The sequence below is a fragment of the Galeopterus variegatus genome, unplaced genomic scaffold (genome assembly GCF_000696425.1).
Source record: "Galeopterus variegatus unplaced genomic scaffold, G_variegatus-3.0.2 Scaffold4152, whole genome shotgun sequence".
Lineage (NCBI taxonomy): Eukaryota > Metazoa > Chordata > Mammalia > Dermoptera > Cynocephalidae > Galeopterus > Galeopterus variegatus.
Window position 1 is genome coordinate 163,187 of NW_007730263.1, and position 27,834 is coordinate 191,020.

At 37.1% G+C, this 27,834-nt stretch overlaps 1 protein-coding gene across 1 annotated transcript in view; it reads right to left on the bottom strand.

Moving 5' to 3' along the window:
* Nucleotides 1-25,339, bottom strand: part of GUCY1A2 (guanylate cyclase 1, soluble, alpha 2) — a 165,871-nt gene extending 140,532 nt beyond the window's left edge. Inside the window, exons 1-4 of the mRNA XM_008586840.1 lie at nucleotides 25,102-25,339; nucleotides 24,838-24,986; nucleotides 7,211-7,272; nucleotides 129-230 (exon numbers count right to left, since the gene is read on the bottom strand). Of these exons, the coding sequence (XP_008585062.1) occupies nucleotides 129-230; nucleotides 7,211-7,272; nucleotides 24,838-24,986; nucleotides 25,102-25,339 (551 nt within the window). The remainder of the gene's footprint in view (nucleotides 1-128; nucleotides 231-7,210; nucleotides 7,273-24,837; nucleotides 24,987-25,101) is intronic.
* Between the last annotated feature and the right edge of the window lie 2,495 nt (nucleotides 25,340-27,834).

The following is a 27,834-nucleotide window of genomic DNA, read 5'->3' on the forward strand; positions in this document are numbered from 1 at the left end:
ATAACAAATAAAGCATTTGGAGTCTGGTAGCACTTGGGTCATGGTCTTGCCATCTTGTATTTGTGAGGTCTTGGGCAAGTAACCTAATCTTTGTCAGTCTAACTTCCTCCCTCATAAAATGCAGGTACCTGCTAGATTTCTTGTGAGGACTAAATGACACAATGGCTGTGTAATCAGATGTTGGCTGGCACTTTTCCTGCTGCTTCTGAAAGAGAGCCAAGGCACCAAAGCTGAGGGCAAGAGGGACCAAATGCTCTCACATCCCAAAAGAGCAGCGAAGAGTTCCCAAACTCTCCTTCAGGCTTTAAGAGGTGACTGAACAGGCATGGCCACTGTCATCCCACCACCAGCCGATAAAAGCAAAGGAACAGAAAGAATTCAAAAGGAATTTCTCAGAAGAGTGGGTGGCTGGCCTAGGAAGAGAGTGCTGTTGTACTTTTTATCCTCCCTTCTGAGAAAAGAAGAGAGGGGGAGTGTTGCCTGCAGAAGCCCAGTTGGTGAGAAAGGAATCCATGGCTGGTCGGGATTGGGGGCTGGGTATTTCATTCCCCAATGAACATCTGCTGAAGCAGTGGATTTCCTGATCATACAGCACCACCACCCATGTCTGACTGAGCAGAGGAAGAAGATTCTGGAGAGAGTTATTAACAAGAAAAAGAAATAAAGCAAAAAAATCGGGAGCAACCTAGAAGCGCACCATTTGGCAAGATAAAAATGAGTTACCCATGGGTTAGGGAGATGCCACTAAAGAGAGGCAAGCTTGAATTGCCAGGTGGTCTCACTGCTTTCCCATTCTAGAAGCTTCCAGCCAGGGGCAGAGATCCCACCAGCAAAACTGTGAGAGTGCAGTCCTTAGGGGCAGGAGGTTGGGCACCTGAGCTCAGGGCAGAATCCATACATGGACCTCACACTGAGGGCACCACAACCAAGAGGGGACTTACACACCAGCAGTAAATTTTAAAAAGCTTTCCATTTCATTTCTGCCTGACACAATACATCAGAAGAGGAAGGGACCCAGAAAGGAGTGGCCTGGAAAAGAGGAGTGCAAACCCACACCATGGCCCCTCTGCACTGCATTCCAAGTTCCTCAGACCAAGCCCTGACCCAGGCTGACAGAGGGATATAACAGTTAGATTGGACAGGAGACTGAAGATCTAAATTGGTCTGGAGAGGACTTTATAATCCCCGAAAGTACCTAGAAAACAGAGCAATCTGAGCTAGTATCAAAGGGGATTCACTCCGGCATGTTTGAAGTGATTGGAGAGAAAAAATAAAATACTTTCATGTTTGTATACCTCATTGAGATCAGACTCCAATAAACCAATTAGGCAAAATGCTTACTACAGTTTTCAGAATGCAGAAATCACTCAATAAGAGGAGCAGCGCAGATGTTAAACACAGACAAATACAGGGTTATTTTTAAATCAAGCTCCATCATTTTTATCAGAGTAATATTGGACAAAATTTTTTCTCTGAACCTCAATTTCCTCATCTGTAAAATGAGCTAAATAAAATGAACCTATGACATATATGATTAGGATTAAATACAATAACACATGTAAAGTACCCAGCATATTGCCTCAAACATAGTAAGCAATCAATAGATATAAGCTTTTTTCTAACTTGATTTTATTCAAAAAGATATAGTTATTCTACATAAATATATAAAAAGGAAGCTAGATCACTTTTTAGATACAATAATTTACAGCCACAAAATATGACCATAGAAGCATAAATAATATCCTTGAAGTTTGTTTCCCGGAATAATCAGGGTTCACCCACTCTCAATTTCACTTCTAATGTTCTATTAAAATTATTCTGGCTTAATTTCTCTTCAATTGTCAAAAGAAAAAGAGAACAGAAGGTTGGCTGCACAAAACAAACATAGTGCCCACAGTGATCATCAGGGTAATAAAATTTAATTTTAGATGACTACAGGAAATGGTGTCCCAGGCTAATATGAGGTTGGCAGAAGTCCTGCCCGTGATATTAACACAACAAAGCTCATTCTGGCAAAAAAGTATTAAATGAAGCGTATTATTCTGAATACATATCTCTTTATGCTTTACTATTTAAAATAGATAATGAATGAGCGATATATCTCAGAGAAATTTTATCATGTGTTTTCCATGATAGTTTGCTAAAGAAATCTCTGCTTTGTCCACACTGCCATAGTAATCCATTTTTGTGAGCCACAGACCAGTAAGAGACATGTAGTATAAACATGAGTAAGAGCAGTTGGGTCAGGCACTCTAGAGGCAGGAATTTAGGTCAAAAAAAATCTGAAGCGAAAGAAACTCTCTGTAAGATGAACATGAATTGGGCATGTCTAGCTCCTGATGCTAAGCACCTGATTCTAAACTTTTAAAGGCCCAAGGAGGGCAGTGGAAGGATACAGTAAGAGGATAAAGGGAAAGACCAACAACAAAAATTGAAGTGCCAAAGAGTCCAGACTAATACTGGTAATAATAATTCAATTAACATGTTGACAAACTTTGTGTACCAGGTACTACATAAACTACTTAATGTGATTATATAACACATTATTATATTACCATTTCATTTAAATTTCACTCCAACCCTGTTGTTATTCCCATTTTGAAAATGAGAAAATTGGGAACGCTTATTCTATTTTATGGAATGACTTGTTGCCCAATTCTAGAATCACAATAAAGCCAAGTGAGATCTTTAGTGCAAAAAAAAGAGAGAGAAAGAGAAAACTGAGGCTCAGGGATTTAAAGTAACCTGCTCAAGATTATTCAATAGCAGAACCTTACTTTAAGCCTAGTAAGTCTTAGATGTCTACCTCCAAAGCACAATATCTCCACAACAAAGACACACAGACAGAAGAAAAAGCAAAAGATATTAGCAAGAATGACATCAGGAAAAAAAATGCCCTAATAGACAGATATTACTCAATCCTGAGTTCCTTTTAATTCCTAAAGTGAACCCTTTCACTTCTCACTATTCTTTCCACCCCATAAAGAAAGTTAGCCCATTCCCCAGACACTTAAGCTAAGGAGCAACTAACATAAAGATGCACACTCGATGCCCCTCACTCATTCTAGGTTGAGAGAAGACGGTGCTACACAAACATAAAGCTCTCAGAGTGAGCATGAATTTGCAGAGTTTACCACAAAGTCAACCTGATACGCAGAGGTAGAATATTAAGCATAAATGGAAAACTATGCAAATAAACCAGTATAATTTGTGCCTTAAAGAAAAGGGTCCTGGATATTATAACTATAAATTTTAGAACTGTACTGAACTCTGAAGATTATTTCAATCTTTCATTTTATAGCCCCTTCCCAAGCATAATTTACTCTTTTACCCACTATGCTCCTAAAAGAAAATCTGTGTACATGCCTCTAAGGCACAATTTATTCACTCATTCACCCTCTCTCCCCACCCTCCCCCCCACAAAAAAATGTTAGTCTATCCTATGTACCAATCACTTAGAAGGCACAGGAACATAGAAGTAAATAAGGCAAATAAGCAAAAAAAAAAAATATCAGCTAATGATAAGCAGTATGAAAAGAAATAATAGAGGTATAATAGAAGTATAATACAAAATGACTGGGGTTGGAGATTGAGGTAGGGGATGAAAGACTTCTTTAGTTTGGGTGCTCAGGGCAGGCCTTTCTGAAGAGATGACATTTGAATCAAGACCTGAATGTACAGAGTGAATAAGCCGTGCAAATATCTAGGTACAGAGCATTCTAAGAAAATGGGACAGTATATGCAAAGGCCCTGAGGTTAGCTTGGTATAGTTCAGAAACCAACAGAAGGTTGGAGTGGAATGAGAAAGGGGTAGTGGAAGAAGATGACTTCAGAGAGGTAAGCAGAGGCCAGATCACAGGAAGAATCCAGATTTTATTCTATCATAATAGCCATTATATGTTTTAAAGCAGGGGTTTCAAAGTGGGATTCCTGGACCAGCAGCATCAGCATTACCTGGGCACTTGTTAGAAATGCCCATCCTTTAGCCCCACCTGGACCCACTGAATCAGAAACTCTGGTGGTGAGGCCAGATCTGTGTTTTAACAAGCTTGAAAGGTGATTTGGATACACATTACCATTTGAGAACCATTGATTTCAAGTAAGAAAGTGGCATGGTCAGATTTTTTAATCCCTTTGCTGTGGTGAAAATATGATGCTGGGGGGCAGAAGTAGGAGTCAGAAAACTAGAGCAGAATCTCTTGGTGAGAGATGATGACAGTGGAGATGAAAAGAAGATGATTTATCACATTGCATGAATAAATTGTTTTAGCACTCATTTGCCCAGCTTGAATGATCTCTATGAATAAATAAGTGAATGAGTGAATGGATAAATTAAGGAATAGAATAAATGTTTAAAGATAAAGTGGCTGAGGTACAAAGAGGCTATTTTACTCCCTATTAAGAGGCTCCATCAACTACTCCCTCCCAATCCTTCCATCTGTGACCCTTTGAACAGCTGCTCTGTACATTCAAGTCTTGGTCTCGTGAGGCAGGAAAAAAAAAAAGAAAGAAAGAAAGCAAGCCTTGGAGTGTTTCTGTGGGCAACAGGTACAAGATTTCAAAAAGCAGATCTGTGCAATCTTGGAGCTCTGGTAGATAAGGTAGACCTAAGGGCAGAATTTTAAAGGAGATGAAAAGGAGGATGGGAAGGATAGTGTTTGGAGGCTAAATTTAGAAATTAAAATTGAAGGGCTAGCTCATACTCTGTTACCTGCCCTGATTCATCGTCTCAATCCAAGGCACCTACCTGAAAGCTGAATGACTTCAAGACAGGCCCTAGGCAAACCCAATTTCAGAGGTCAGGAAAAGCATCTCCTTCCCACCCTCACCTCCCCCAAAAATATGTGAGATAATGCTTGTCAGCACTTACACTCAATTGCCTGAAATTCTTTTAACTGTAAGAAATACATTCCTTTTCACAGAGATAAAAAGCCTTAAACTGTGTTTTCTTAAGAGGAATAACACAGGTGCGAATACATTTTAGCCCAAGTGTTAGTGATATTAGCTGCTCTCCTTTTTCCGCTATGAAAAGAGAAATAAAAAAGCAGAAAGGTGGAGTCTAAAAGGCAAAACAGGGAGTTGGACAGGGGAGCCACTGATGAGGAAAAAAGGAAGAAAAAGGAAGACAAGTAAAGAAAGGTAAAGGTGCCGAAATTGCTCCCAATGAGCTTTTTTTGTCTTCATCAGCATAAGTACAAATAAAGGCTGTGAGCGGAGGTACTTCAAGTCCTGGAAGTCAGCCAAAACATGCTAACAGGTCTATTTGGATCAAGTCAGACATCAAGATGCCTTTCCATGCTGCAGTCAAATTCTCTGTTTTCTTTAAACTGTGTCTGCAGTAAGCAGAACTAGGAAAAGAACATTTAGGCAATGAACAAAGAATCACCACCTGCCATGTCTGCACAGAAAAAAAGAAGAGCGAATTGAGACTACTAGTTAGGTAAAAGAGAACTCCATCCTACTAATGGATAAAAAAACGTTCTGCTGATTACAGGAACATAGTTTGGTTATCTCTTTTGATCACATTATAACAGTCCCACTCCAATTTGCCTTGAAGACATAATTTAGTTCATAAATGAGAAAGTTTCATCAGTTATTATTTGATTTCAAAACAGAGCATTCACAATTCTAAAAACTGATTTGAGTTTGATGACTGGTATTGTCATTAAAATATTAATAATAATTACAAAAATAAACATGAGAGAAAACTTGTCACATATGAGGAACTGTTCTAAGTATATTAATGAATCCAAACACCGTACTTTGAAAGTTGAAAATTCAGTGAGAGTGATTAAGTTTTATTTTAGGATGTGTGGGGAAAGATTAATTTGACATTCTTTATCTCCATTAGGATAAACCGGTTGAAATCACTAATGGCCTCAAACTAAAAGCCATCTCATGAGTTTAAATAATATGCTTTTCCTAGTACTGCACTCTTGAGGATTAGTATGACAAAGTTTCAAAGCAATTCCCTTTGAAATGACAATTAACATAATCATCAAGCACTTAAAACATATATGGCATTGTACTAGGTATTAAAATTATTTTTCCACTAAGTTTTCTTCCCTACTGTTTTGTGGGAAGAAAAATCACACTATACCCTAATAGCCAAAAGTATGGGTTTTTTTTGTTTTTTGTTTTTGTCCTTTATGAGACCAGCCGCACCGCGCTCAGCCAGTGAGCGCTGTGAGCGCATCGGTCATCCCTATATAGGATCCAAACCCGCGGCGGGAGCGCTGCTGCGCTCCCAGCGCCACACTCTCCCGAGTGCGCCACAGGCTCGGCCTGCCAGAATATGTTCTTGATCCTCATGACAATGACTATTAGCCATAAATGTGAAATGATTCCTGACAGCATTTTGAGAATTAACAGGATCTGAATTGTCTCCTCAAAAGTTCTTAAAATTTCACAAAGAAAAATCACTGCAGCACATAGAGAACACTAACAAGTTAAATTGGAAATATACATTGCCTCTATTGTCAATGAGTTTAATTTAAAAAGTTAGATTACATGAGAAAGTAAACTTAGGCTTTTGTATTTCCCAATTGCTTTTTATATGGAGCTTTCTGCTTATAAATTACTTTCATTGAAAATATCTCATTTAATCATGACATTTAATCCTTGATTAATTTATTATTATCATACCATGTTTTATAAAAGAGATAAAGTTACTTATTAAAGGTTCTATGTGCTGGTGAGGACTTGAATTCCTATCTTTTCACCTCAAGTTTCTTACTTTATATCAGATCACAACATGTACAGAGACAAGATAGTAAAGAAAAACATGTAGTATGTGATTCTTGCTAAACCTACACCTCTCACTGAACTGTGTTAAGTTTGTAATGATTTTGGCTAAACTCTACTAAGGATTCTAAAATCCTATACAAAGCCTCTCAGTTGGTACCAATAAACCTTACCACATTAGTAAGGTAAGATTATGGGATTCATTGTTGGAATGAGAGGTTAAAAACACAAGAAAAAAAAGAAAAGAAATACCAACAACAAAAGGGAATTTCATTTAAAAGAATTAAACACAAATAAAACATAAGATTACTCCAAGGGACTCCCATGAGTCCCCAACTCACACTATGAGAAGTAGCCACTATGCAATAAGATTGACCTGGGTAGCAGAAAACTACATGCTCAAGCTATGTCTGAGTAATTACGCTTAATTTGCCACCAATAATGACCAAAATCCATTTTTACTTACCCCATAACTTGATGCTCATAATACTGCAATGTCCTCTTGAGAGTTTGCTGTATCGTCTGAGGCTACAGAATAATAATAATAATAATACATTATCAGCAAATCCAGTATCATTCCCATCCTGAGCATCGTAGGCAGATACATAGATTCTGATTTATCTTATGAAGATTTTCACTTTACAATATTAACCCATTTTGCATCCTGCCATGCATTTTCCCCACAGGAACTAATATGTGGTACTCAGCATTACCCAGAATTTCCCAATTTCAAGTATAATAGTATTTGCTAGCCATATTTTTTTTCAATTCTTTTATATCAGATATTAAGTTCAATAAAATACTCATTGGCTGTGCACAATAAACTTGGGCCTTGGGGGTAGTGAGAAGGGTGTACTGCAGAAACATGGGTCATGATTCTTCCTTTCCAGCATTTGTAATCTACATGAGGTAATGACCAGCTGAAATTAAATGGCACATCTTAATATTTTCTTTTTGTTTTTTATTGAAACATAATTGATTGTACATATTTGTGGGGTACAAATTTGAAAATCAATGCCTGTGTACAATGCGTGATGATCAAATCAGGATAATTAGCTTATTCATCATTACAAAATATAATGTTTCAACAAGGTTTTCAAGCATGGTCTAGCAAGTAGCAGTAAATTGAGTTAAAACAGTAAACTTTATAGTGAGAGGTACTTTTAAACTTAGATGATCTTTCATTTTTTTCTATTAGTTCTATATCTGAGGGGACTAATAGAGGATGAGAAGCAGGTGGTCCAGGGCCCCACAGTCATTCCTTCAAGCAGGAATCAGACTGATTTCCCTAATGTCCCAAAGGATTTCAAGCAAGGGTTCTTCCTGGAGCCTCCTAGAGGGGCCACAGGTGTTTTGGGTAAAATATGAGGTCTGCAGCAAATACCTAAACAGCTCATTTACAACTGAATCTTATAATCCTCTCCTTGCCATGATGGCTCAAGACGGAGTTTCTTAATCCCAGATCAACCAATTGTTCTTAGACTTATTTAGGCAGTAGAGACTGACCTTAGAGTTTCAGACTTATGGAGCCATGAATAGGACACAAAGATCCCAAAATGGAGATTTTATTAAGAAGTTATGATAAGAAAAACCAAATTCTCAATGGCAAGAGAGCAAATTTTTTACATAATAAAAATCTGCAGTCAATCAACCAAAGGCTTATCAAAACATTGATCCATTAAAGCCAAGGACAAATTTTAGGAGAATATAATGAATGTAGCACAGAACCTTCAAGATGTGAGATAGCTCAGTAGCTTGATAATGTCGTGTGCTGCTTCTAATTAACCTCACAAACCTAGTACCTCTAAAAAGATAATCTGCACAAAAGGCCTAGCACAGAGCTGATACCTAAGAAGTAGTTAATAAGTATCAATTTCCAATCCCTAATCCTTCAAAGTGGCTGTCTTACAAATATATCATTTAAAGAAGACCCCAGATGTCTACGTCAAGTTTTACTAGAACCCACTCCATGTTAATCTCTTTATAAAGGCATCCATGATAGTTGTAACAATCTCCTTATCTAATAGTCTTCAAATCTTTAACATTCCTCCTTGGTTGGAAATGGTTATTTTATTTATTTATTGGGCAGTGAACTTGGTGTCATAAGGCTGCACTCTAGCCTTCCGAGCTAACTGGTCAGCCCCTGACATGGTTAATGCTAGAGGAAAGTGAGCTTAAATTAAATCAGAGGCATCTCCTCCACAATGCCGTGTAGGAGAATGCTTTCACAGCACAAAGCTAAGGCCTCAGACATATTCTTCATGTTAGCCGAGCCAATTCATAAATTAATTTTAGGAGGAATCAGTCTCCAAGTGTTCAAAGGAAAAGATAGAAAGCAACTTCCTTCAGCAGCTGTTTTTCATTTACGCCAGGTTAATGAGATGAACAGACCCCAAAGTGGCACAGATGCTTCTACTTATCAGGATAGAATCAAAGCAGGAAAATGGGATGCCCCTAGGAAAGAAAGATTATTTCTGAACCAAGAAGCAGTGGGGCAGTTTAGAAATGTAAAGAGAATGAAGCAAACACAGCAGTTCTAGTACACATGAAAAGTGCACTGTGACAACCCAACCCATGGCCAATCTAAACCAACTCATTATCTGTCACTGGCTCAGGACTCCTGGGATCTGGGCCTCTTACACTGGCTTGGCAGTTTCTAAGATAACTCTCTTTGGCAACATGACCCCAAAGCAGTGAATAGCCACAGAGGGATTATCCTTCCAATAACCTCTGGTCACAAAACATGGAACAGAAAGCAAGAACTAGAGTACACAGGGTCAGTTAAGACCAGAATGACCTCATCTGTACAAAAGGACTTTTTTTTTCCTGTACTAGGAATTTCCCAGTCATTAACAAGCACACATTTATGAAAAGAGTTAAGCCTTTTAAAGAGCTGACTTTTCTTGTGTGAAGCAGTTACTTCCACTCTCAAAAGGAGTTAAATTTAGTTTCCAAACACATTAAAAGGGGGTGTTCTCCAAGCATAACTAACAAAACTTCAAGTTGTGTGCGTGTGAGTGTGTGTACAAGAACTTTTTTATAGAAGAATTATTTGTAGTAGAAGTAGAACCAACCCAACTATTCATAGACAGGAGAGTGAATTTTTAAATTATTGCATATTCACAAGATGAAATAGTATATAGCAGTGACAATGAATAAATCACAACCACACACAAAACATGGTTGAATCTTAGAAATAAAAGGGAGTTTAGAAGTTGTGTACAGTATGATATCACTTTTATAAAATTCAAAGCCAAGCAATACTAAGTATGTGGTCAGATATACACACGCACATTTAGTAAAATTATCAAAAGTAAGGCATGATAAATACAAAATTCAGAAAAGTGGTTACATAGGAAGATTGGAAAGTTATTCCCAGGTGTTTAATATGGTTCACTTATATATATATATGTGTTACATATATATATAATATGTTATACATATTCTTATTTATATACAAAACATTGCAAAATAGAATCATTTAAAAAGTTATATTTGTTATTCAGGATAAAAGTTTTTGTTGTTGTTGTGTGTTTTTTTGTAGCCCTAACCCTAGTTGATTGCACATATCTATGGGGTACAGAGAAGTTGAATATCAATACCTGTGTGCAATATTTGATGTTCAAATCAGGATAATTAGTATAATCAACATTACACAGTGTAATCATTTTGGGGGGCCCTCTGCCAGTTCCTCTTTTACCCATTACCGTTTCTCACCTCCAGTAATATCAGTTCTGTTCTTTTTTGCAAGTTCAAGATATTATTGTGATTGTTATATCTTTCTTTCTTTTTTTATTTATTTGTTTACTTTTTACCTCCCGCTTACGAGTGAGGACATGCAGTATTTCTCTTTCTGTGTCTGGCTTATTTCACTTAACATGATTTTCTCTAAGTTCAGCCATGTGGCTGCAAATGACAAAATTTCATTCTTTTCTATGGCAGAATAGTATTCAGGACAAAAGTTCTAAAAAGAATTTCAAATAAAAAGTTTAGCTAAATATTTAATAATTTTGAGGGTAACTGATTTTAATTATACACTCCTGTTTCTTGCCAAAGCCAGTGGGCCTGAACCACAAGCATAGGGGCTGACTCCAGAGTATCTCCTGATCTTCAGCTAGCTGAGGCTGACTTCCACACAGTCCTAACCTTTCAGAATGTCTTTCCACCATGGATTCACTCAAGTGTTCCACAGAGTTTGCCTGATTGCCTCAACCCACAGCCTTATCAGTGAGAGCCCTCTTCACATAATCTGTCTCTCTGACCTGAGTAAAAAACATAAAACAATGACCCACAAACAGGCCAAAGCCTTTCAAAGGGGTGACTTCTTCCTTGAGGGTGGTAGAATAAGCGCCCATGCATGCCAGTGACCTAAGTCAATGCACATTAGTGGAAAAAGCTCAGGCTTTGAAGACATGCAGACTCTCCATCCTCTTCTTTAAGAATGCAGCTCCATAGCTGTCCCCTGCTTCAGAGTACCATCTAAGCATCTTGTACAGGCCAAGATCCCATTCCTCTTATGTACAGCTTTTCTAACTCTCCAAGAGAAAGTTTAGAAAAATGATTTAGAAAAGAGGCTTTAAGGTCAAACTGGATTCAAAATCAAGTTCTGTGACTCACTAGCTAGATGAACTTGAGCAATTTACTTAAGCTCTCTGAAATAAGATTCCTTATGTGTACACTTTCCATGGAAATCAAATAAAATAATTAAAGCAAAGTCTCTAGTGCGTAGTAGGCAGTTATGGCTATGCTAAGCTGAAAAACATCTCTTCTACTCTCAAGCATCTCATCATCTAGTGAAGCAGCACAAGATTTAGGTCCGAAAACCCATCCCACAAGTGCAATGTTTCAAGACCTTCATCAACAACAACAAAAATCAATAGAGTTACCACTACTCCTGATAACAAGTGGCTGCAAATTCTAGTAGAAAGAAAAACAGGAAAGTGGCAGCTGGATTTAAAAATATTTCCAGTGAAACAGTAAGATCAGTCCAGAGAGATGATGACACAAGCAGACTTCTCAAAATTAACACTGAGGATAGTTGTAAGGCCAGACCTACATGCGGGAAGGACATTGAAGCACCACAGCTAAGATCAAGACCCCAGGCATTATACTTTACAACTGATAAGAAGCAACCCATGAACTTCCTTCCTTGGACACAAAGAATGTACCACAGAAGAGCTGTGTGGCCTAATAATTTTATAGCCCTATGCTGGAGGATCTAAGAGACATGGGCAGGGAAGGGGACAAATTTATAGTTTCTATCATAAAAATAAAATCAAAGAAGTCTGTGATTTTTCTCTGCTTCCCCCAAACTAAGAGATAGTGGCTTCCTATTATCCTGACTCAGCACAAAGAAGCAATGGATAGGAAGACAGCTGAGAAGAGAAAGCAGCCATCTGTGTCCTGCACAAGTATTTCTGTCACTCAAACAGAGGGTACCCAAAAGCTTCCTTCATGTAGCAAGCAACAAGAAGCCACCTTCATCTCTACTCTCATTAACAGCTTCACTCGACTTGGCTAGCAGTGTCTGACCCCCACAGATTAGAGATGTTATGCTCATGAAAGGTCATGGGATCCAAATAGCCAGCCATGAAACAGTCCCAACAGAGCCAGAGAAATGATCCCTGAGGAGTGGGAGGAAACAGTTCCCAGAAGCTGGCCCTGCAGGCTCAGACAGTCCTGCTGAGGCTCCCACACAGTCCCTGCTCTGGATATCCGTGCCAGATGGTGTGGGGATCAGGCAGGAGGCAGAGAGTCAAGATGTGTGTGTGTGCGTGCACAGTGAGAAACAGTTGTCATTGCAAAAAAATACATGTTCCAGAGAGGACGAAGTAGAGGCTCAGGGAGGTTAAGTAAGTACCACAAGATCACCAAAGTGAATCTTGTGGTACTTACAAAGCCAAGAAGTGAATAAGTCACTGCAAGCCAGGACTGTCTGCAAAGTGCGTCCTGTTTCCACTAGATGCCCTGAGAGTCCCTCCCACCTTTCACATTCTATGATTCTATATTCTTATTTGATACACATAGTACTTTATCATGCAAGAAAAAAACCCACACGTAATTTAAAAACAAATTTCTCATTTCTGCTAATAACACATACCCACAAGATACAGATTTAACATAAATCATAGGTCTGTCTTTAAGGAAAAATCCATAAGCAGCCATATCATTTTACTTATTTAAACATGAAAAAAATAGCTATCAGTGTTAGAAACTAAATGATATGGGTCGAATGATACATTGCTTGAAGCATAAGTATAGAATTTTTTTAAATTTCAAAGTAATTCACTCTCACGCACCTAAATCAGTATTCAGTCTCGTGCTGACTTGCAGGTAAAAATACAACAGCTAGTGTGGTTATTGTACTTTATGCCAAGCACTGCTTTAAGCCCATTACATATAACTCCTTCGATCTTCATATCAACATTAAGAGGTAGTTATTATTTTCTTCAATTTATGGTGAGAAAATTGAGCCACAGAAAGTTTAATTTGCCTAAGTTGCACAGGTATAAAGGGACAAAACCAGATTGAAGCCCAGGTAATCTGGCTCCAGAGTCCGGGCATGTACACTTCAACCTGTACTGCATTTGCAACAGCATGGATGAACCTGGAGAAACCTATGTTGAGTGAAATAAGCAAAGCACAGAGGGATAAATATCACATGTGCTCACTCATATGTGGGAGCTAAGAGAGAAAGAAGGAAGGAAAGACAGACCACAGTAGTGCGTTCATTCATCTTACAGAGGGAGGGATCATTCCCAAGGCTACAAAGTGGAGTGAGGGGAGGAAAGCGGGAGGGAGAGGGAGGTTGGGGGATAATTTGGTGGGGGACACGGGGTACAAAAGTAATTTCCGGTAATGGGCATGCTGCCAGTATGAATCTGGCCCTCACATCATGGGCACGAAGGGTGACAATTAGCTTTGTATCTCACAAATATTCATAATAGAAAGAAAACCATACTGCATATACTATTTAATGTTTTGTCCTTGGTTGAACACTTTACAGTTCACATTTTTTAATACATAGTATCCTAATTGATCTTGGGCCAATCCAGTGAAATCCAGTGACTGGTGTTAATTATCATCTTTTGACTAAAAATGAGCCAAAGTTAGATGAGGTGATCTGCTCCACATCACATGGCTGATAAGTAAAGAATCCCTCTTTTATAAAAAAGAGCATATCTTCCCCCAGGAAAGTGTCTTCAGTAAGAAAAAATGTGTTTAAAATTAACATAAAATTAAAGAATCACATGTATTCAAATTAGTTGATTGCTTCTTGAGAACATACTTAAAGTTCTTTGAATCAAACCTGTATCAACAAGGAAGACCGTAAGCAAATCATAAAGTAAGTCTTAAGTACATTTCCACTTTCCCTTGCTTAGCTTTCTCTCATCCTCTGGCTCACCTCTTTCCCACCTTCAGGGCACCCAGTGTCTTTATGCTGCCTTCTGATGGACCACATCCCTCCCACCATAATCTAAAGTCCCAAAACAGGCATCCAAAAATCATTCATTGCATATTTTCTTTCTCTCATCAAAATTTCAAATCCTCCCCCAATCTCAGATCATACTTAGTAGAAATCCCCCCTCCTTTCCCTCAAAAACTCAACCCTCAATCTTTTAAGGTTGCTGATGGCATGAATGAGCTTCTTTACAATATATAAGATGGTCCGAACCTCTAATAGTGAAATATTGGTAAATAGGCTTCTCAGTAAAAGATAAATTGATGGGGCAAGGGACTTATCATCAACCTCCAAATCACAAAATGTAGATCACCACTTTCTCTACAACATAAGAGCATTTTGCTTATTAGGACACCCTATGCTAAATTACATAACTTAAAGTCATCGAAATTAAATGTTAGATACCCTATCTTTATAGTTAGACCTGTAGACACCAATGGATCAAATTATATTACTGACATGATTAACAAAACTAATTAGAATAATAAGTCACTTCAAACAACCACTTTACTTTTGAAGGAGATGTAATTGTAGTAATCACCGATCTTGCTAAATATCCAGACATAATATTCCCTTTCCCAGCCTCTGACTAAATTTACTACATATAAATCAAAAATAAATAAATAAATAAAATAAAAAATAAATAAACCTACAAATTAAATATAGAACTTTGAGTCAGGAACGCTGTATTTCAAGCCCAGCTGTGCTACTGACCTTTTTTTATAAAATTAGCCAAAATCTCTTCACCTGGGAGTAAGAAATCTTGGTGGGGGGAAAAAGTCTCCATTTTCCCATCTGAAAAACACTCATAAGAAGTTCATAGTTCTCAGGGCCATTTTCAAGTACAGCACAGCAAAGTCAAGCCTTGTAAATACAGAGTCAGAACATACTGGTGATTAGACCACCAACCTTTCAGGAAAGTTGGATTATCATTTCAGGTGACCTAAACCACTAACTTGCTAAACAAGACTGGTAATCCAGACAATTAATTACAAAATGCAATAATGCTAAGTGTGCTAAAAGAAAAAAAAAAAAAAAACCTAGAGTTGCACTAAAATATAGAGTTCTTCTACCCATACTGTTTGAGCATCTGTACAATTTCACCCAATCTCTATTCTCCTTGTGAACACAGGTACTTGAGTGGCCTCAGGAGAGCTCAGGGTGAAAGCTGACATGATGGTTATTGACCAGAAAGGGAATTCAAACTGATAACCTTTGTCTTATTAGAAGTATTTTCTAATTACAAAGCACAATGTTATTATCATTGTAATTATTGACTGTCACTGAATATACTTCACATATAATCAATATGATAATTAAGTTTTCCTATACAAAATATGTTTGCTTTCCAAGTATTTTCCCCTTTGTTACTTTGCTTTATTTTTTACTTTTGCTTTGTTTTTTGCTATCCAAAAACAACCATTGAATTTCAATTTGATACAAGACGTAATACCATCAATACTAATTTAAGCTGAAAACATACACTCCTTGAAGTAAAATAGATCCAAAGGGTTATTTATTTAGTCCTTCTACTACCTCCATGCAGGAGCATATTTAAGTCACCCAAGAAGTTCTAATGTTTTCAAAGAGTTCCAGAGGAGAATAACACCACCTTCAGTTTGCATAACACTTCACAGTTTACAAATCACTTTCTTTCCTTTCCATCCCATTAGATATTCACAACAACCTCATGAGTATCAGATTTAATTAGCCACATTTCACAGGTGAAAAAACTGAGAATCAAAGAGGCTACAGTGTTTTGCCTCAGCTACACAGCTGGAAAGAAGCACCTACAAGACAAAGACTTAGGTCTCCTGTGCTTTTTCACTCTCATAGCTGCGTCCTCCAGTGGTAACTTATTTCATTTTGGTGATCATTAGGAAACGTTTCCATTATCTAACTGAAATTCCTATTTACTTTTATTTGGTCTTTAATAAAGTGGAATAAGGGTGACCTTTCTGGGTTAAACATTGTAATAGCAGCCAACAATAGGCCAAGTGCTGAGTGTCAAACACTGGGCCCGACAGGTTCCAAGTATCAAGTCATTTGATCGTAACGACCCTGTGAGAGAGGAAGAAGTATTACCCCAGTTGTATAAGTGTGAAAAACTAAAATCCAGAGAAGTGAAAAACCTTGCCCAAAGTCACTTAAGTGGTATAAGAGTTTAAGTCAGAATGTAATAATCTAGGTCTCACTGCCTCCAAAAACCAAGCTGTTAACCTGCTTCTCTAAACTGAAATACATTGTTCTATCGTCATCAATGCAAAGAAAATCATTATTGAAAGGGATTAATTTCTGGCTAGATTGGATGATTTTGGATAGAGAGTTCATTTTTCTCAACCTCAATTTCTTTTTTTATAAAATAGGGAAGTTCCTGCATAACATTTCTCAGGGTTGCTGAAAGGTCAAAATGAAATAAAATTGTAAAGCATAATACAAATATGTGTTATATGATGAATCGATTCTATGCAGAAATCTCCTGATGATGAAGTAGTCAAAAAATTGTTAAATTGAACTAAACTGACCATGTCTAACATCTAGGACTGTTGCCAGGCATGCCTCACAGCCCAAAGATGCCAATTAGTAAATGCTGCAAAGCTAATTAGTGCCTTTTCAACTCATGGGTACCCTACTGGATAGCAAAAGAACTCATGCAAGGAAATAATTTCTAGCCTTTTAAGACATCTTTGCGGCCTCCATTTGAGCATTTCTGAAGAATTCTCTATTGTTTCCAGTATTTGGGAGCTACTGTGAGAAGTTTCCCAAAAAGAGTCTGGGAATAAGGGAAGTAATATTTCTGACTAACAGTTAAATTATAAAACTAACACGTAAAACGAGGAGATATGTTGTCAATCCTAAATGCACTAAGTTAAACAATAATTTGCAAATGGATGACAGAGAATTACCTCCAATCACTTGCCAGGGTTTAGTTCCAGGCAAAGTAGGCCATTGAGTAACAGAAGCAACATCTCTAAAGGAGACCAACCCAGGGAGGACATGGAGGAAGTGGGGAAGTTGGAGAGGGCAACCAACCATAATCTAAAAAAGAAAAAGAAGGGAGCAGAGTAGTTGATGAAGCATTATATCTAATGCTGTTTAGGAACATACTTAATCTTTGTCACATTGAGAAAGATTATTCCTAAAGTAAGGAAACTCTTACTTAACTAAAAAGTGAGTCTTACAAATGGACTTTGAGCATCAAGCCTCACTAGCAAGGCCTCCCCTACAAACAGAAAGCTCCTTAAACTGGATTAAAGAATTTGGCTTTGACTCTAAATGGATTAAAGCAAACATCTGATTATGACTTGGCACCTCGTGTAGCCTGAAAGGTAAGAAATAAGCTGATCTCAAACTCTTTGAGTAATAAGACTCATTTCACAATTACTGCTCATTGTAAATAAGTAAATTGTCATTCAGATGCCAACCAAAGTACCATGGGCATTTTGTTAGCCAGTCAGTGGATGAGAGGTTATTTCAGAACACTGACAAGAGCAAGTTCTTGGATATTAAAAGTCTCAGATGCAGAAACATGCAGAAATCATCAATATATTAGCCAGGATAGGTCCTTCCCAGCTCCACTGTTTCCATCTCTCCTGGAAGAAAAAACTCAACAAGACTCTGAATATAATCAGATCTAGTGTGACTATAATCTGATGATCCAAACAGATATAAAACATGCTTACTAGGCAGATGTTTGGCAGACAATAACTGCCATGCCATCAGTGTCTATGATGCACTAGATTCCTAAATTAGGGATACAGAATAATCACACTTTTTCTGGGGAAAAACAAAAACAAAATAAAACATGCAGACAGAACATTAATACTGAATGACATAAGAAGTCTTTTTTTAATTTTATCTCTAAACTCTCTGAGCACATTTATCCTAGGTATCACTCTGTTATATAACTATGACGTTGCTTCCTCATTCCTTCTAACAAATTATTTAATTGTGCCAAGACATGTGGATGTATTGCTAAGCACAATTACATACAATGCATGTAGAGAACTATATACCCTTATGCATCTATCTCCATGATAATAATGACTTCCTACATATTCAGAAATCAAACTTCAAGTAATGTCATTGTTCTTCCCAGATTTTGCAGCATTATCTAAGCTGTTGGCAGTAATGATGACTTTTGTCACTGTTCTCATAACTGCCTCACCCTTGGGAGCCTGGAGCACATAAGCATGACAGCGAACAGGCAAACTAGGTCAGCCTAGAGGCAGAGCCCTCATAAAGAAAGTGCCCTTTAGCATTTCTAACACAGGTCTATGTTGTATGGACTCATCACACAGTCTGGAAGTAAACTAGTAAGAGGAGTAAGGTTCAATAAAACCAAAAGGAAATTGCTACCAGTTACTCCTTAGCATATTACAAAGTAGGGGGTATATGGGAGGCGAGGCAGGGAATCTACACTGAACAATATTGTATATCATATATTGAGGGTAGAACATTCATGGCTGTGTTAAAAGACATGGCATGGTGGAAAGAGCTTAGGGTCTAAAACAGGAGAACCAGGCAGTACAATATAGGTGGTTACCAGCTTTCTGACTTTGGGCAAGTTGCTATCATATTCCTTTCTGAGTCTCCGTTTCCTCACCCTTAAATTGGGCCTAATAATAATCCTTGCCCTACTTACTTCGTACATTTCCTGGGTGAATCAGAGTGGGATAATGTGTGTTAAAAACACACTTTGTAAAGTCTAAATAGAGATAACTTACTGTTAGTGGCTTTTCTGTACGGAAAGTATAAGTCAACACATTCCCTCACAGTTCCAATTAGGTTAAATCAAAGAGAAGAAAAAGAGATGTCACTGATGCCTTGTGTTTTTAGGTGTTAAAAAAAAGTATACTTGGTGAAAGCCCTGGCTTTTCAAAATTCTCCTCAAATCTACTTACACTTAAAAGTAATCAAAATAAACTTTATCAAAAAATGGTCATCATAATGTGATTTGTTGTGGAGGACATTTTAGAAGACCTTCAGCAAAAGACATCAAGACCTGCTCACATTAGAACCAAATTTTTAACTATGTAGTATTTCTTACAATTTGTCTCATTACCTAACAGAAAATTAATAACTAGGAAAAGGAGAGGGTAAAAGGATGTGACTATAAGAAAGAGATATTGGGAACAGCTGCCTATAGATGAGGGGAAATGTTTCTGGCACAGTATAATTTTTATTTTCAAATCCTATCTAGAATACTATGTTAGTTTTAAAAATCTCACTTTGCCACACAGCTTTATAAATATCAGTCAAATGTTGACCTGTACAAGTTACGTAAATAAGCACATACACACATTCACTCACACCCAACAACGGGGAATTTTGATGATATGATGTTTAGAAACAAGGTACTGATTAGATATTATTCACCATTTTCCAACTTCTAAAAACATTTTAATTTCCTTGCATACATAAGCGCTCTTAACTGGAATTTCTAAGGCAAATCCAATGCAGGGGCATCCTCAACTTGCACAACACATAGTAATCCATAAATTATTCATATAAGTAGAAAAATCTCTGGAATCTCTAAGCATTGTAAAACATAAGGACAACATCAGCCCCATTTGTTCCTTTAAGCCTTATTTAAAATAAACCCTAAAGTAGCAGTAGTAGTTCTTTAAAATAACAAAAACTATGATGCAAAATTCAAAAATATAATGCCACATTATAAGTACTATATATATGCATATATATTATATATATATTTTCTCACCTCCCAATGTATCTATGTTTTCCCTATAGACCAAGACCTTTAAATAATCTATGGTAGCTATAGAGATCTCCAGATGGTTGCCTGAGAAGCTCCCAGAAGCACCACTACTATATAGCCATCACTACAGGGCAGAGTTTTGTGGGGCCAGACAGTAGATTTGTTTTAGGAGCACCCGGAGAGCTATTTCCTTCCCAACCCCCAATATTCCCCCCAAACTCTTATTTTCCACCCCTATACAGGTACTTAAAATCACGGTGGTGATTTTCAATTAATAATTTAGCATGATATGGTATTTAAAATGTACACAGTACAGTAAGTCTGGTGGGAGAGACTCAGCACATTTTTGTATTTGATCTAGGAATTGAGAGACAGAGACAGAGAGAAACACAGAGAAAGAGAATGAGGATTACCAAAAGTAAACATCCTTACTTTATAATTTTTTCTCAGTTTCAGTCCATAATATATCAGAGGTTAAACTAGCATAAAATGCCAAGGTGGAAGCTTGGATAGACTTGGCTTTGATATGCCTTTATTTTCACTCTACTAGTCACTCTGGAAGAACAAAATAATAATAAACTTTGTTGGTTTAGGTTTTTAAAATGTTTCAAGGTGGACATATCTTGATTTGATTTATAAATCACATAAAGTAGCTGAATACTTTATCTAATGGCAAAGAATTGTGGGTCTGATCTTATTTTAGATCCATATTTGTAGATTCATGTTTTATATTTATACAATGGTAATATTCTGTGTTTGAAAGTTACTTGCTAGTATATATTCTTTGATTAATGATTGTGTCTCTTGGGGTAACTTGTAGTAAAATGCTGTTTCCAATTACATGTCCAATGGAATTGTTCTTTTCTAGCATTACAGTTGCCATTAATGCCATTGATTAAGGTAACATATCCCATCTCTATAATGAAAACAATTAGATACCTGTGTTAACTAGATGTTTGAAACCTAGATTATCTGGATTTTTCTAAATAGTCAAGAAAGCTAGATTGATAATGGAAAATTACATTTACAACTTAATTTAACATTTGATTCTTTCCATTTCCCCCACCCCCGTCCCATGAATGCAGCTGAATAACGAAAGCGCCTAAGTGCTCAGAGAAGCAGCAAGCAGCAGCCTCGCATACCACAATTCACACAGTTAGCCTCTTATAATAAGCTTCATACTAATCCCATCCATTCTCCTTCAGCAGGAAAGTCAGGTTTGTATTTTGCAACATACTTTTGGAAAAAGAATTTAATTCAAAACAAAAGGAAAGATTGGTTTTCCTTAAAATGTGTTTACGATGACAAGAAGTTAACACAAGAGAAAAAAGACACTTAGCTTGCAAACACTGTCAGGTCCACAAAGCATTTATTGATCTTTATATGAGGTGGAAACAATAAATCGCTCTTCCCCCACATCCACATTAGGAACTCCCTCATATGTATCTGAAGTTTCAAAGGAAATACTATAGTCTGTAGGTAAGATTTACTCTTTCTCTGTTTCTGTTCCCTTAAAACACAATCATCTCATCATTATCACTCCCTACAATAAAAATGCCTTTGGAGGCATTCTTTTGCTAAGAAAGTAAAAGACATTTTTACTACTTCTGGCAAATTTATGTATTTATTTGTTTATTTATTTTGGAAGAGACATTTTTTTAGTATGAATATTCATGAGATACAAAGCTAATTGTCACCCCTCGTGCCCATGATGTGAGGGCCAGCTCCATACAGGCAGCATACCCATTACCAGAAACTGCATTTGTACCCCGTGTCCCCCACCCAATAATCCCCAACCTCCTTCCCTCTCCCCCTTCCCTTTCCCCCCCACTCCACTTTGTAGCCCAAGGAATGTTCTCTCCCTCTACAAGACCAATGCAATACTGTGGTCTTTCTTTCCTTCCTTCTTTTTCTCTTAGCTCCCACATATGGCAAATTAAAAAAGACCCAATGAGAGTAATTATGTCTAGTCCAGATTTCTATTCAGTTATATTGTTTAATTCAGACCCCAATGGCAGAGTCATTTCTGCCCTATGTAATCAACAGTGGATAGGTAGATAAATATACAAATACATAGATATAGATAAATAAGTAGGTATAGATAGATATTTCAGGTATGTTATTAAAACAAACTTGGTTTACATGCATGAATACTATGATAAAAATACAATTTGTAAGAATCTCTGCATCCTTTTCTTTCTGGAAAAAGAACATACTCCTTAAGTTAAAAAACAAATATTTGGTATGACAACATTCAAAAATCAAGACATTGCTCAGACACAAATTAAAACATTCATACAGGGTAAAAATGAAATTAGAGAAAGATGACAAACTCACAACAACCATGCACTGAGAGAACTTGGTCAACTGGCATTTAAATGAGATTCGTTTTTTCTTTTGTTGCTGTCTACAGAGACCTACTGAATGAAGATCACAGGCTTCTTGCTAGTGCAGTGGCAGGTTCTCCTCAAATTTGCTGTTGGGTTAATGTGAATTTTTTTTCCAAAAGTTCTTGTTTTCCCTTGGGAAGACTTTATGCAAGAAAGATTATGGAAGAAAAATAAATTTTTTCTGAAGTTTCATTCCTGAAGTGTTTGCAACACAATCACAAGAAAAAATAGTAGGGGTGGAAATAATAAGGATTTTCCCCATATAACTATGACATCTCAAAATCCTGGCACAGAAAAGGTTAACAATAAATATTTGTTTAATGAAATAACATTGAATTTTTTCAAAATGTAGTTAGATCATGTAGAAAGAACTTATTTTTTCCTACTAATATATAAGTTGGCTAGATAGCGGATGAGTATTCAAGGAAAATACAACAGTTTTTTTTTTAATCCTGCAGATGACTAGAGTCATTTTTTGCTCCATAGACTTTTGCTATGGCTCATGACACAGTAAAGTCAAGTATGCATAGCAGACAAATACTAAATATATAATGAAGGAATGAAAATTAAAATAGCAGGATCTAATATTTGTTTACATTTGTCTATTCTCTATTTGTCTCCTTTGTTTTTATTATTGTTGTTGATTTTACTTATTTGGTTCTTACAAAATCTGTGTGGCATACTTGGAATAAATATCATTATATTCACTATAAATGTATTCATTTAACAGATATTTCTTGGTCAACTGCAATGTGCCAGGCACACAATAGACATGAAATTTGGCAGTATATAAAACAAACAAACATCCTGGCTTGATGAAATTGAGCAAAATTCACCCAGAAAAGGAAAAGGAGAGGACCAGAAGCTACATTTGATTGTGTATGTCCTGTGTGCCCTTATTTTACCATCCACACTGCCTTTTAACTGTATAAAGTATATTCAATATGACAACAAAATAGAGTACTATTTGCTTGGCTCCTAATACCTCAAGAGTTCTTCCATTAGTGACCTTTCCACTAGCATAAAAAAAAGTGTCAAGAAGAGCTCTAGCACTAAACAGAATCATATCAGACATGGAGAGGATAAGAACAGGGGTGTGTGTGTGTGTGTGTGTGTGTGTGTGTGTTTACATATATTTTTATATAACATGTAATATGTATTTATATATGTATACACACATGAGAGTACTTCAAAAGAGTTCACGCAAAGATCTGTATTATGTTTCAGTTCTATTTTTCTATGAACTTTTTGAAGTATCCACATATATATATATGTGAGTATATGAGGGTATTTTAAAAATATAACCTTTAAAACTACAAGAGAACAAACTAACACAAACACAAAGCAAAAAAAAAAAAAAATTCCCTCCATATGATGTTCAATTTATAAACTCCTATCTTTGGAAGGACAAGAGAAAATCTGAAGTGTAAAACTATTGATAAGATAATCCAAAAGTTATTTAAGCAGTGGATTCTACAAATGGAAATATGTACACTTTATGATTTGAGTATAAAACTGCTGAAGGATGAATCAGTGACACTTCAGACCTGATGTTATGTCCCATGGTCAGTGAAGCTGCCATGATTAAGATATATCTGGAGAACTAAGATATACTTAAAGAATTAAGATAAACCTAGAGAACTGCAAATAGCATGGCAATTTAAATCTGACAGTCACTAGATATACAAAATTACTGATCAATGACTGAATTATAATGATAAAATCCAGACAAGACTGTAATAAATTAGGTGTAAATAAAACCAAAATCTGGCGGCAGCCTTTGCACTGTTCTCCTACTATGCCACATTGCATTCTCCTTAGTATGGAGGAAGAAGCGTTCTCACTCTTGGAAAAGGAGTTAGAGAATGTCACCAGAGCAACCCTACCCTTTCTCTAATCCTATTTCATCCATATCATTTTTTTGACTTCTCTGTTACTGTCAAACATATCTTCCTCTCTTTGATAAGCTTTGTTTGGCCTCACGGGCCCTGGCAATTGTCCCTCTCTACTGTTATTGCCAAATGCCTTGCATCAGATATGTATACCCCTGATATTCTTGTTTACTCATCATATATTCCTGCTTCAAATCTTGTTAAATAGGTCTCTATCTCAGATGCAGTACTGACATCACTTTTCTAAGGCCACTAGCAACCTCATTTACACTGAGTTTGAAAGTACCATCCTTAAACTCTCTCCATCATTTTGCAAACATCAACCACTACTGCCCTTGCTCCCCAACCACCTTCCACCCTACACAAACAAGAAAGCATCCTGGCACCTACATTCTTCTGGTTCTTTCCCTATATTGCTTCCCAATTCTCTGTTATTTTTCTCTCTCTCTTTCACTCAAAAAACATGTCAATTTTCAAGATATTAGCTATCTCCTCCAAAGTCACTATCTTCAACCATGAGCTTTTACCCAAGCTTCAATCCCAACCTTCAATAGTCTATTTATTGAATCAATTAACAGGCATTGAACTAAGTCTGGTGATCCGGTAATACCAAACCCTTAAAGAACTCACAGTCCAGAGCTGACCATTTTCACCTAAATTCAAAAACTCCAAATCCAAGGCTATCATATTTCTTCCAAAAGCCACCTTCCCGTTGCCGAATTTTGTACTTTTATTAATGCCATCACTATTCTCAAACTCACTATCGCAGCTTGGGTTCCCTGTGAAGTAGATCAGCATGTGGGAAATACATTAGGGAGTATTCTTGAGATCAACACCCGTGAAAGAGTAGAGAAGGAAGCAGAATTGGACAGAAGAAGTTGGACTGTGATGCACTCTCAATGGAGACCTCAGCTGATGCTACATGGAGTTCTGACTTCAGAGAAACCCGACTTAGGGTGAGGGGGCCAAGTCTTCTTATGCCATGCTTATTAGCATGGGAATGAGGCAGAACCTCAGGCAAGGCAGCTCTCTCCAGCCAAGGCAACACAGATAGCGGACTGAGAGTCGAGAGCTGACTTTCAGCAGAATTCCTAGCATCTGGGAAAAGAAGTCCTTCATCCCTAAAGGCCATCTAGGCACTGCATCACAATGTCCACCACTCTCATCAAAGCTTGAAATATACAATACAGTGGAAGGAATATGAGGTTTGGAGTTAAACAGACCAATATTCTAACCTTACCTCCATCAGTAATTAACTGTGCCCATAAGCAGGTTACTCAACTTCTCTGAAACTAAATATTCTTGTAAGATTACTTTGAAAATTCAATGATACATATTATGAAAACACTTAACAAATGCCAGGTCCATAGCAGTCACCTAACACATTAATTCTCCTACTCCGTGAGTTATTTTTAACTATTTTCTTTCTTTCCAAGTCCTAAGAATTCCTTTAAATGGCACAATACATTAATAGCAACGTGCTGAGGATCTACCTCTAGCCAGAATTATTCTAGATACTGCAAAGACCACAATGAGCAACCCAGACAAAGTCTCTGCCCTTGTGGAGCTTAAATTATAGTGAGGGAACACAGTTTACAGTGAGGGAAGAAGAAACCAGTAAGATCACATTTGTTTTTAAGATATCTGGGAGAGAACATCATTTGTACAGAATAACCCTGAAATAGCTGACACCCAGAAAGGTTGAAAATATTTCCCACAAAAAGCATAAGAATGCTAAACAAGAACTATAAAGAAAGGTAATATCTAGAGGTTTTGGCAAAAATTGTGGCTGGAGGTAACTAAAGGTATTGGGAAATGTGATCACCAATATGCATATTGGTAAAATAACTGATAAGAAGGGATTGGACAAAAGCACCAAAATTTATTGATCACTTACTATATTACAAATGCTGTGCAAGGCATTTACTTTCAATCTTCATAATCCTATAAATTATTACATTCATTTTATAAACAAGAAACTAAGCCTCAAAGAAACTAATTTATCCAAAAATGCACAAGATAACAAGAGGAGTTTGTCTGACTCCAAATCTGTTCTTTTCTCAGAGAGTAAAGGAATCTAACGAATACTTTGGTCCCCAAGAAAGTAGTGAAGCAGCACAATGAAGTCATTAATAATAGTAAACACAGTATCTTCAATGCACCGTTCACATTTTTTTTATTTTGTCAATATACAATGTAGTTAGTTATTGTGTCCCATCACCAAAACCTCCCTCCCTCCTCCCCCTCCCCGCTCCCACCCAGATGTGTCCCCTCCATTTTCTCGTTGTAAGAGCTTCAAAAAAAAAAGTTGAGGTTGTTAAATCTTCCTCTCCCCCCACCCCCCGGTTTTTTGTTGTTGTTGTTGTTGTTGATGTTGTTGTTGTTGCTGTTTGTTTGTTTTTGTGTGAGTGTGTGTGAGAGTGTGTGGACTAATATCCAGAATATATAAAGAACTCAAGGGCTGGCCCGGTGGCGCACTGGATAGTGCGCCGCTTGGGAAGTGCATTTTTGACTAGAGTCTAGTTCCATAATGATCTTAATAAGAGCATGGAAAAATCTGTTTTTCCAAGATTTCACAATCCAAAGAGACAAGAAAGTAATTCATTCTTAAATATTCTCCCATTAAGAATGAATTCAGAATGGTAATGCAGTGCATTTTAAATAGAACCTTCTCAGAGAGTTAGTGACTCTCCTGGTGTGACTCTGTGGGTGTGAATGTGAGATATGGAGCTATGCTTAGAGAAACCACATTGTAGACATCCCCTTCTCAAAGCACACTTTATATCCACACCTTTTCTAAAAGACAAAAATTCAGCAGTAAATATTATTTTCTAGAAAATCAAAAACCAAGGTGCAAAAACTCCATACTTGAGCTCTCTTACATTGTTGGTGGGAATGCAAAATGTTGCAACCCCTATGGAAAATGGTTTGGAGGTTCCTCAAACAGCTGAAGATAGATCTACCATACGACCCAGCTATCCCACTGCTGGGAATATATCCAAAGGAATGGAAATCATCAAGTCGAAGGTATACCTGTACCCCAATGTTCATCGCAGCACTCTTCACAATAGCCAAGAGCTGGAATCAGCCCAAATGTCCATCATCGGATGAGTGGATACGGAAAATGTGGTATATCTACACTGTTCACATTTTATTGCATGTTTACTCTTGAATGAGAGATTATTATTATTATATATGGTTTAAGAGATGAGAAGTAGAGACAGAAAAGTTTTTTACCCAAAGTCAAATTGGAACAAAAATCAGAATGCAGCACTTACTGAATTGCAGTATCAACCCCACCGTTCTGCACATACACGTGCACACACAGGCTTACAGGCATTTTTCAAGAAAAGCAAGACAAGCACATTACCCAAATGAAGCACAGAACTTTAAAAGCCAGAAAAATTTTTTTGTTAAAATCCACTCATAATATCTCTCCCTTTGTCTAAGAGACTGCCTGGTGGGATGTGAGAAACTGAGTATGCATATTAACTCTTTCAGACCAGAAGCACTATTTGCTCAGTGCTTCTACGTAGAGGAAATTTGCTGTTAACAAGCATTTGGTTATCTAAAACACTCCACTTACCAGGATGTCCACACATTTATTGCAGAGTGATAATTAAGACT